Source organism: Acipenser ruthenus, chromosome 2, assembly GCF_902713425.1.
Source record: "Acipenser ruthenus chromosome 2, fAciRut3.2 maternal haplotype, whole genome shotgun sequence".
Taxonomy (NCBI): domain Eukaryota; kingdom Metazoa; phylum Chordata; class Actinopteri; order Acipenseriformes; family Acipenseridae; genus Acipenser; species Acipenser ruthenus.
This window is the reverse complement of record NC_081190.1, coordinates 47,036,582-47,049,004: the sequence shown is the minus strand read 5'-3', so window position 1 is coordinate 47,049,004 and position 12,423 is coordinate 47,036,582. Positions and strand designations below refer to the sequence as shown.

The 12,423-nt window shown below is 39.2% G+C and overlaps 1 protein-coding gene across 4 annotated transcripts in view; it reads left to right on the top strand.

Moving 5' to 3' along the window:
* Positions 1–3,395, top strand: part of LOC117409441 (complexin-1-like) — a 60,021-nt gene extending 56,626 nt beyond the window's left edge. For all 4 annotated transcript variants that reach the window (XM_058996628.1, XM_058996630.1, XM_058996627.1 and 1 more), the window contains one exon: positions 2,697–3,395. In XM_058996628.1, coding sequence (XP_058852611.1) covers positions 2,697–2,894 — 198 coding nt within the window. In that variant the 3' untranslated portion in view covers positions 2,895–3,395. The remainder of the gene's footprint in view (positions 1–2,696) is intronic.
* Positions 3,396–12,423: the final 9,028 nt, after the last annotated feature.

Genomic DNA, 12,423 nt, shown 5'->3' with positions numbered 1-12,423 from the left:
AGAAGGGGAAGCCCACAGGCCCAGGGATGAAGGGACCCGCAGGGGAAGAATACAGGCTGTTCCCACCAGCACCGCCCAAGGATGCCTGCACAACACCGCCCAAGGATGCCTGCACAGCACCGCCCAAGGATGCTCCGACCACTTCGCTCAGGGATGTCACCTCGCCATCGCCTGGGGATGCTGGTTCGCCATCACCGGGGGATGCTGGTTCGCTATCGCCTGGGGTTGCCTGCCTGTCCGCATCCCATGGGGTTGCCTGCCTGTCCGCATCGCCTGGGGTTGCCTGCCTGTCCGCATCGCCTGGGGTTGCCTGCCTGTCCGCATCGCCTGGGGTGGAGCTACTGTCCCGGGCGCCAGAGGGGCCAGAGGGTCCAGCACCGCCAGAGGGTCCCGTGCCGCCAGGGGGTCCAGAGGGTCCAGCGTCGCCAGAGGGGCCAGGGGGTCCCGCATCGCCAGGGGGTCCAGAGGGTCCGGCGACACTGGTCCTTCCAGCGCCGCCGGAAGGACCAGTGTCGCCGTTCCCGCCTCCGCCACCAGAGGGAGCCGGGCCGCCGTTCCCGCCTCCGCCACCAGAGGGAGCCAGGCCGCCGTTCCCGCCTCCGCCTCCCGAGGGTCCGCTGCTGCTGCCGTCGCCTCCCGAGGGTCCGCTGCTGCTGCCGTCGCCTCCCGAGGGTCCACTGCTGCTGCTGTCGCCTCCCGAGGGTCCGCTGCTGCTGCCGTCGCCTGGGGTCTTCGAGGATCCTGCTTCGCCTGGGGTTGCCAGGGATCCTGCTTCGCCTGGGGTCGCTACACTGTGGCCGGAGCCCCACGGAGGGGAGTTGCCGGCCATGAAGAGGGGGGGGGGAGGTCAGGAGACCAGCTCCCCCAGCTGCACTTTCGCGGCAGGATAGTGTGTGGCCGGAGCCCCGGAAGAGGGAGCTGCCGGCCACGAAGAATTGGGGGGTGCCGGACCTCCCACCATGGCCACCTCCATGGACACTGTGCTTCCCCCTCTTCCGGGACTGAGACTGAGTGGGGAGGTGGCCATTTAGGCCATGTTGTGCTTGGCACAAGTGGGGGGGGGGATATGTGACGGGGGACTGCCCCATCTTTATGAACGTGGTTGGGACTGGCAGGGAGGGGGTTAAATTCCTCCCTGCCAGGAAAACATGTGAGAATGTGGCTGGAGCCCTAATTGAATAATCAGCAATTATTGATTAATTTGGCTCCAGCCACAGGGGATAAAAGCCAGGGGAGAGGCCCTGGCTAGAGAGAGAGTTCTGGAAGGAGAAGGAGATAGTGTTTTTCTGTGTGTGCTGTTTTGATTCCAGTGAAGGCGTTGCCCAGCCTGGAAGCTTTATTTGTAAGTTTTGTTTTGTGTCTATTTTGTGTTTTGAAACCTTTTTGTTTGGCCCTCGTGCCTGTTTATTTGGTGTATTTTGTTTAAATAAAAACTTTATTTTTGAACTCTGAGCCTCACCCTCTGCCAATCCTGCCACAATGGTTTAAAATGAGGGCCCAAACTTTAGGTATCTGTGTCACAAGTGGAGAAGGAAGCTAAGAAAACTTTGAACTCATCTAAGACATGGTAAATATTAAAACAAACTGCAGTTGGTGAGATTAGACATTATCATACATGTAACATACTGAATAAATGTTGTGATACATTCATTGAAAGACCCTATTGTCAGAAGGTATTGGAATTTTAAACTCAATTTCTCCATGCTGGAATACATTACTTCAGGGTAATAAAAGTCTTACAGCATTGTTGCAATTTAAACATTGATTATATCACTTGTCTCCCAGGAAATTAACTGCACTAGTGCATCACATGCAGTCCCATGCCATACCCAAGCAATGTACAATGCACAATTTATATTTGATTCAAACCTTGTAGAATTGAATTGCAAACACAACATCAGAAGCAATTACACCTACCTTATTTTAAAAAGTGTTTATCCATCAGTAGTTTATGTTTGATTTTATCAACTTGCAGCAAAAAAGGTATGTCTCAGAATAAAAAAAGTGTGTGGTTGTGTTGTACTTGACAGCTAAAATATTAAACTTGACTTCCTAGCAATAAAACAAAAGCTGGAGTTCGATATTAAACTGCTGTATGTCAGTCCATTCAGTGTGGAAAACAAGCATTATACAATACTTGTTTGGAAATACTTTAGTAATAAATGTAAAGCAGATAATATACAGTATTGGGTTGGATTGGAATATGGAAGGTAAAATATAACAATAAATTAGCCAAGTATATTGGAATATTTTACAGGAAATACCTACCTATTATAACTTATTTTCACAGCGCTGATAGCACACCTCAGTCCTGACATGAACTCCCCTGTGATTCAGAGCTGGATCCCGCTTAAGTGAGACTGCCAATTGTGCATAATTTGGGGCCAATATGCATGCTGAATAATGGCTACTAGAAGAGCCATTTTAAAGGGTCCAACATAAAACCAACTTGTTATTCCTTTTGCATTTTAGATTGTCCAATATGTCCTAAATATGATGTTTGCAGGCTTAGAACATAACTGGCATTATGGTATATTTTCTCATCTATTTATATTGGGTTTAATCCCTTGAAAATCAGGCTTCAACCCCATTGAGTAATTTCCTATATATATATATATATATATATATATATATATATATATATATATACATATATTTTAATCAAATTGTAACATTTCTCTCATTCTACCTTTCAGTACGGTATAAAGAAGAGAGAGGAAAAAGAAGCTGAAGCTCAGGCAGCCATGGAGGTGGCAGCAGAGGGGAGTCTTACCCGCCCAAAGAAGGCAATACCTGCAGGCTGTGGCAATGAAGAAGAGGAGGAAGATGAAAGCATTCTAGACACTGTCATGAAATATCTTCCTGGCCCCTTCCAAGACATGTTCAAAAAGTAACAGGGCTAAAGCTATTCGATTGTTACCTTTGTTTATAAGGCAAATGTATTCTCCCTGGGAGATTTAGAACACAGTCCCAAGTATACCATGGTCCACCTGTTATTTTTTTTTTGTTTGTTTGTTTGTTTGTGTGTGTGTGTGTGTGTAAATAGCCTCTGGTTTAAACAAAAGAAATAAATAAAAATAAGCAACATTCTTTAAAAAAAACCTCTGAGTATAAGCCATACTTTTACCTTTTAAGAAAAGCTCAGAGTCATACCATGTTGTTGTACAAGTTTCGTTGTTATTTCAAGCATTTATCTAACCTTCTATAGTGCTAAACATATTTCCTAATACACCCCATGAACACTAAATGTAACATTATATGGTAAAAAGGCAAAAAAGTATGCAGTATATTGGAATAACAACTCTTTTTTTTTTCAAGCATGCCAATGTTCAAGTCATTTGTGAATATCTGTACAACTTATTTTCAGTGAATTGCATAAAGGATTAAGGCAATAATTCTGGTATTCTGTTTAATTTTATTGTCTTGTTAAAGCAAATTTCAAGGAAAAAATGTTCAATGAAATAAGTCAAATGTTTCCCCTGCATTATACAAACTAACACAGAACATAAATTGGTCATCAGAATTTGAAAACAATGCTCATTTTCTTCATTTGCATATTGGCCGATTAAGCTTATCACTGCACTGTGCCACTCAAACTAGTGGTTTAGTTTTTGAACTTGTTCAGCTATGTTTTTATGTCTTAAAAATAAAATGACAGTGTGCAGAATGGATAGAGAACGCTTGTAAAAACCCAAGAGTTCCAGAAACTGGAGGACTAGTTTTTTTTTATTTGTTTTCAACTTCTTCAATGTAAATACCTTGCTTCACTATATTACACTGGTTGCTAGATAACTTTTATTCTTTTCATCCAAGCTTATACTTCATCTTCAGTATCAGACAGTGACAATGGTGCAATATTATTCTATTTTAACTTGTCTGTTATCTATTGATAAACAAAGGGGAAATCCCAAAATGGGCAATAGCAGCCAATCTTCATTATCGTTGTGTTCAGCTAAAGCAGAAGATTACAGATTATATGGCTGTGGTGTTTACAGTATGTCTTCCTAGTAGAATAAGATTTTTGTAAATGTAAAAATGTTTATTGTTATCAATTTAACTCACCAGTATCAAATGTTAGCCTTTCGCGAGATTTGGGGGGCAGATGCTGTCTATCATTACCAATTTCCTATTTAAACCTTAATTACACACACCCTCCCTGTCTAGTGTCTTTGTTTTAACAAACATTCAGACATTGCAGAGAATAACAAATGGAAATTGTACTAAAATATAACCTTATTCAAGAGCAGGTCCAATAATGAAATTAGCTGCAGGCTTTCACTTGAAGACACAAAAATAATTGCTTGTGAAGTACATTGTTACATTGTCTTACCTTGTTTATTAATAAAAGGGAAACCACCAATACTACATTTCCAATCTCCCAAGCTTGTGGATTAAAAACTATGGCAAAAAAACAACAACCCTGCAGTCGATGCCTACCTTAGTTTTATTTCCCCTCAACTTTTACTTCAACAGAACAGGCATTTTCGTTCCTTGCTTGTTTGATCTGTTGCTAATTCTGTGCAAACGTGTACAACTAATAATGTAAATAGTTTCAAAGTAAAGGTGGAAGCCATTCAAATGTGATTGGATAGAACTGGACAAAAAAACAGGAGTGTGATTATCAACATGAAACCCCATGCCGTTTACCTTTTATGGTTTGATTGCATTACCTGCTACATGCTGGTTTTATTTATCACATTATCAAACTGTGTCCTTGTTTCCAAGAACTAACCCTTGTTGTTTGTTCCTATTACTCCCTTTTTAAAGTACCATTATGTAAGACATGGTTATGTAAAATCTTAAATTGGCCGGTGGGTCCAATTAATATGATGGAACATATAATATAAGCTCCAGTTGATCAGAAATATCAAACTGCCCACAAAGGTTAGCCTTTTGTTTAAAGATGTTATGCTCACCATTCAGGTTGTTATCCAAGACCTTTAATGAATACTAGAGGAAATATTTGCCAAATATAGTCAGAACATCCATCACATGTTCATTTTAATGGGAATGTATGTACACTTAAATACTATGACAACATAAATGGGCTATTTTGCTGTTAAGTGCACCTGGTTCTCCTTCTTCAATTATCAATTATGCTGACATAATGAAAAAGGAAAAGTGAATCTGCTACAGCCAGCAGTTTGATTCTACTAGAATTTGTATTTGCATCTGGGACAAACATTATTGTAAAGGGCTTTACTAATTGGAGGACAATCCTACCTTCAGTCTGTATAAACAAATATACACATGTGAACCTATCATTGATGCACCACTCATCTTTACTTTCATGTATAAATTAGGCTTACTAATAGTATTATTATTATTATTATTTTAAATAAGTGTGTACTGGGGTGTGTTGTGCCAAAATTGGTGGGTCCTTCTTAGACAGAAATGCCATTTGGCTTAAGTCTTTCAGAAACACTTGCCTCATTGTAGTGTGATCTTTCTCAACACTTCTGTTTAAATGCACAGATGCCATTTCCAAGACTGTATATTTATTGAAGATTAAGGAGTGCAAAATCAGACACCAAGGTATACATTTATGAAGTAAAGAGTAAATCTGTATAATGTGCCAGGTGATTAATAATACCCAAGCAGTTCTTGAAAAGTTCTCAGGGGAGCCAGCTAAATGCATCCTATTTTTTCATCCAGAAAGATTTTAAAAACTTGCAAGGTGAAACAATATTGCGGGTTTGTTATCAGTAACAAGGGTTTATGCTTCTGAGATTTTTTTTTGAGAAAATGTCAGGCTTCTTACTGGCCTTTTGTCTACAGAGATATGAAATGTGCACCCCCTTCATGTATCCAAGAGTTATGATTTGACGTTTAGTTTTTTTTCTTCTTCAGCTTGCCTGCGAAGGGACTTTGCTTTCTCGCAGCGTTCACTGGCTGGTCACATTCCATTAAAACTCCTCTTCCCATCCTCTCCAGAGCAAATCAACTTACTGTCTCCTTCTTGTCTTTCAGTAAAGTTTTTTTATTTATTTAACACAAGAGTAGTTACTTGCAAAGAAGTGTGGTGTGTGTATGTATATACTTCTTATTTGTTGAGAAGGTGAATCATAGAATATCAATATTTTCCCATTTAACCTTTATCAAAACCCAGAAATAAAAGCTGCATTCCTTGTCCTTTGGAGTACAAACACAACCCACACAAAAATACCCCTTATACAACCTCCTAGGCATATTTATTAAATAGACAGCATCAACAATGACATTCAATGTGAAATTTAAAGAAATACTGACTGTGCTTTAGTACCGATAGAAAAATGTATTGCGATAAACATGATCTAATGTTCTATCTAACTCATGGAAATGTTGTAATAGAGTGTATCAGCACTCCAAAGGATATGTTGAGGAATAATGACACTGAGCTACATTTATTTCCCTACCTAGCTCCAGATGTATTATGATGATCATCTCCTTGTGCAATTTAGGTAGGAGGTTGATATATTGTAATATGTGTGAATTTGCTCAGAATAGTATTTATCACAACTGTGTATAATTTATTACCAGTGCAATTTTTAAAGTTGAACACAATTGTTACATTATTACACTGATGTCCAACAAAATACAAAAACATGCACAAGTATCATAGTGCAGTCTGAATTTAAAAAGTTTAAAAACAACATTGACCTACTGTGTTATTAAGCTACTTTATACAGTAGTTTATTTTAATTTAAATTACATATACCATATAACCAAAAATGGAAAATCCCAAATATTTTCTTCAGCTATTCATTATGACAGCCTACCATTTATACTGGGGTTAATCATGAGAAGCTTAAGCAATATGAAGTCACACATCCTCCCTATCCCATAATGACTGTGTCATCTAACCAAGACCTGTCCATCAATTCTATTAATTTAAATGTTCTATTAAACCAAAGAAAGAGGTTTGATAAATGTGATTCCTGTTTTGTTGTGGTGATTTTGACTGCCTCACCCCAGAATGCTGTTTTCATCCATTGTATGTTTTATCTCAGGTATGGTATCGGCTACATGTCAGGTAAAATAAAATAAAAAAGGCTTAAAAAACTATAAATTAATATTGGCATCACCTTTCAATAACTGACTTATATTAACAGTGAAAGCCATAGAGAATAAGACTGCAATATTTATTATGAATGGTATTGTGAAAAAAATATATAAAAAAAAGAGGAAACAGAATATATGTGCCAAGTCACTCCTTGTCTCTGCATCATCACCTTCATCTTATGACAGCCTAGGTTTTAAACAGACATGCCACTATATGCTCCTTATCACACTAGCTTTCTGAATATAAATAAACTCTAACTTGTTATATACAATAAATTGATGTGACCTGAATATAATTGTCTAATGTTTTTGATGTACTTTTATGTCTGAAAAGGTTTCTGTGTATGTCCTTTGGTAGTTGTATCCAGAACTCTGTATAGTTAGTGCATTTTTGTATAGTAATTGGTAACTTTTACTTCTCTCTCGCTCTCTACTTTTGTTTCCACTTGAATGCATGCATACTGCGGCAGCAGAAAGGTGATTTAAGAGACTTTTGGGAATGTCATTTGTGTTTACATTTGGCCTGGAACTTACTGCATGCCATCAAAACTAATACTTTAGGCTGTAATGGTCCTTTGAAAAATGGTATCACAGCAAACTAAAATAAAGTGATTTCACATATACATTTTCCTGTTTCTTGCACCAAGCTCAGAATCATAAATATTGGCATTAATACACTTTCATTCTCCTGCTTCTGTGGAGGATTTACACCCAGATTATGAAGAAGTGGAATAATGCAGATAAAAGTCTAAGGAGACCAGGTGTCACTACTTAATTTCTATCAGGACCACATAGCAAAGCACTGCAAATAGATCACCTTTTTAGTATACAGTTTTGGGATAAACAGTCTCTGATAAGTCCTGACTCTTGAGTAAAAGTGCTTGCTCTTCCCCAGAATCTTTCTAGAAAATTAGGCTAAATATGTGCACAATACAATCTGTGAAAGAGAGTGATGTTGAACCAGACAGAACAAGTCGCTTTGACCTCTGTTTCCGAGACCCTGCAGTTGAGATGTAAAAATCTGTCTCACCCCATTGAAAATTATTGAACCCCACATAGACACTTCAAAAACATTTAAAAATCAGATTCATTCATTAGAAGAAAATAAAATTAGATGAAACTAGTTGGTTTGTTCACACAATCCACAAAAAGGGAGACAAAACCGAACCAGGTAACTACAGACCAATAAGCTTGACTTCTAGTATATGTAAACTACAATAAGATCCAAAATGGAAAATTACCTATATGGTAACAGTATTATCTTGGGAGACAGTCAGCATGGTTTTAAGAAAAGGAGAGCGTGTCTAACTAACCTGCTTGAGGATGCAACATCGACAATGGATAACTGCAAAGCATATAACATGGTTTATTTCGATTTCCAGAAAGCTTTTGACAAAGTCCCGTATAAAAGATTAATTCTCAAACTGAACGCAGTAGGGATTCAAGGAAATGCATGCACATGGATTAGGCAGTGGTTAACATGTAGAAAACAGAAAGTACTGATTAGAGGAGAAACCTTAAAATGGAGTGGGGTAACCAGTGGAGTACCACAGGGATCAGTATTAGGTCATCTGCACTTCCTAATCTACATTATGACAGATTTTGGTATAGTAAGCAAACTTGTTAAATTTGCAGACGACACAAAAATAGGAGGTGTGGAAAACACTGTTGCAGCAGCAAAGGTCATTCAAAATGATCTAGACAGCATTCAGAACTGGGCAGACACATGGCAAATTACATGTAATAGAGAAAAGTGTAAGGTACTGCAAGCAGGCAATAAAAATGTGCATTATAAATACCATATGGGAAATACTGAAATTGAAGAAGGAATCTATGAAAAAGACTTGGGAGTTTATGTTGACTCAGAAATGTCTTCATCTAGACAATGTGGGGAAGCTATAAAAAAGGCCAAAAAGATGCTTGGATATATAGTGAAAAGTGTTGAATTTAAATCAAGGGAAGTAATGTTAAAACTGTACAATGCATTGTGTTCAGTTCTGGTCACCTCGCAACAAAAAGGATATTGCGGCTCTAGAAAGAGTGCAAAGAAGAGCGACCAGAATTATTCTGGGTTTAAAAGGCATGTCTTATGCAGACAGGCTTAAAGAATTGAATCTATTCCGTCTTGAACAAAGAAGACTACGCGGCGATCTGATTCAAGCATTCAAAATTCTAAAAGGTATAGACAAATGTCGACCCAAGGGACTCTTTCAACCTGAAAAAAAAACGAGGATAAGGGGTCACAAATGGAGATTAGATAAAGGGGCATTCAGAACAGAAAATAGGAGGCACTTTTTTTACACAGAGAATTGTGAGGTTCGGGAACCAACTCTCCAGTAATGTTGTTGAAGCTGACACCCTGAGATCCTTCAAGAAGTTGCTTGATGAGATTCTGGGATCAAGAAGCTGCAAACATTTTAAAGTGATCAGAATTTATAATTGATCTGGGAAAGCCCCAATGACACTTTTGTTGACAGTGAGAAACACAAAATAAACAGTGACTAATATGTTTCACCTACTTTGTAAATGTCAGGATACTTTTAACAAATACAAGTACAATCAGTTTGTGAGTGTTAGTGTGGTAGAGTTGCTTAATAAAAATATAAAATAAAACAAAACATTTGGAATCTTTTTCACCAACATTACAACCCAAAGCCAGAACTAGTATAAATATGAATGACTTGGAACTTTTATATTTATTCATTTGACTGAGATGTTATAACTGCATATACATAAAGAGATCTCAATGGTGATAAATCAGATGCTTATCCCAGTAGGTGAGGGATCAGTACTAGATTTCTGGATTACACATTGTGCAAGCTATTATCAATCAAATCATGAGAAGAGCTCAATATGCCAGTTCTCACTGTACCTTCTGTGAATGGTTTGTTCAGTAATTGATGTGGTAGCCAACTGACAGTAAGAGGTGACACACACAGGCAGAAAATAAGGTTGAAGAATAGGCAGTTTTATTATTCTTTATTTAAAAGATCACACAGACCAAACTAAATGTTTATGAAAATAAAGAAAACAAAAGAAAACCTGCCCACTAATCTCACTTCAACCCTCTCTACATCTGACACGAGCTTCTCTCGTTGCCAGTTAAAAATAAATTGTTACACACAACAATCAAAAGTCCAGTCCAGGCTCTTTTCAGCGGCTGCTGGCAGAGTGCAGATCCGGCCTTGGATCTGTAGGTAACACCTACTGATCCAAGGCCTAAGGTGAGTAGAATGTACAATCGTAATTTAACAATTCCCAGGTCTGTCTGGTAATTGTAATCCTTTTCCAGGTAACAGGTAGGTATTTCCAGTTGGTATCTCTCTCCGCGTCCAGGGGATTGGAATCCTGTGTGGCCCACACAGAAAACAGGCGAGTATGATTAGTTAGCACACTTTTACAGTCCTTGGGCTTATACAGCACCTTGTGTTGTTTCACTGTGACGTGCAGCCTATTGCTTGGCAGGTACCTGCCTGACTTGTTTTCATGACAAAAATAAAACAAACTACTACAGTCCGTGTCATATTCATTAAACAAAAGTCTTTGTTCAATAAACCATAAAAACAAGTCTGGGTCTTTAATTTAAACCCCAGATGCCATTTCAGGGTCACACAGACCATAAGAATTAAATGGTGTTTCATTTGATACAGTTCGTGCAATACAGCCTTGGTTAAAGAAAACACAGTCCATAGAAAAATTCTTTTGTAATGTTCTCTTTACCCGTGATTGGATAGTTTGGTTATTTTGGGCGGTGCCTGAGTCCATGTGCAGTGTTTTTCATTGGTGGTTCTCGTTCCGACATAGCCCCTTGTTCTCCATTGGTCCACTATTCCGCCCACTGTTGGCTGGATTTATGTGATGGACTGGTTCCTGTCTTAGGTGTCAAAGCACCCAGAACTGTCTGGCTTACGGCGCTGAAATTGTTATTCTGCGATCGTGAAGTTAAGCCATTTGTTCAGCAGTTAGTTTAAGACTCTTTTTTAAAGCATTCTTTGTCAGTGGGGGAGTTTGTGACCAGAAACCAAGAAGTCACAGAGAATGGTTTTAGATCCCCCTTTGTAAATTTCAATTCTGTTACTTTCATACACAGAATGATATTATGACCCCATCTGACGCTACAACAGGTACCGTTGGAACTGAATTACTGACTCTTCTCTGGTTTATAAACACTGTCGCCTTTGTAACTCTTTGTCTCCGTATTTCTGCACACATGGAAATACGGTTGTTCCTGACACTGCTCTGCTATATTAGTTGCTGCTGAACTCTTTTTCATGCAGGTTGAGCAAATGCCTTCACTGCACACTTCACTTTTGTTGCTGGAAACATCACCCAGCACCTTTCGTCTCTCCACACAGGTTACCTTTCACCATTACCTCCTCCCCTCCCATTGCTTGCCTGTTTTTTAAAAACTGCTGGATTCCTGCGGACAGGTCACCTGACTTTTGACCATTGGAATCATGGGAACTGAAGTTTATTTAATACACAGTTCTACTACAGGGCACACAGCCCAATAACAGGAACAATGTCTTTCTTGTTTTGAGCACAGGGGCAAGATATCAGAATCCCCTTTTTCTGATACCTTCCTCGTGTGCTCATCACTCACCGTTTGTTACACTTCCTGGAATCAAGGACACAGTAGGAGTTGTTGTAGAAAGATTGAAGCTTGGAGGACTTGTAATGGGACTGCACCTGAAAGTAGCAACAGCATTTGGCATACTAAAAGTAAAAGGCTGGTTGCTATGCAGTGCACTCTAGGTGTTGTTTGCCAATTTGGGGGAAATGTTCAGTTTAAAGTAGTGAAGATTGGAATTTACATTAGGGTACTAAAGTGGTAGCCAAAACCAGCTATAAAAATAGCGAAATATGGTGCAGTACTCTCCGTGATAAAACAGAAGCCAATGCGATATGCAATTTAGTTAACCTGTCCTGCATCTTCTGCACGCTAACGGGCGTTATCTTACTATAAACTGGTTTATCACAGATTACTTCTGAAATACGGTGTTGCACCAGCAGATGTCAGACACTGAAGCTTGTGAAAACCAAAAGCTTACATTGAGTTAAAGTAATTTTTATACTGTACTGCATGATTTGGTAACAGCTTGAATATCCCAAAGCCTACAGTATATCAATAAGTTAAGCAATGCTTTTGCTGAAGAGATTGATGTTATAGCTACAGCCCAAATTAAAATAGTTATGGTGATATCTCAAAGGTCCGTCCCTACCTTTCCCTGCCGGATGCAGAGATTCTCTGTCAAGCATTCATCTTCTCTCGACTCGACTACTGCAACTCTCTCTATGGTGGTCTTCTGTCACACACCATAAACCGATTGCAGCTTGTTCAAAATGCCGCTGCTAGGATCCTTACCAGATATAAAAAAAAAC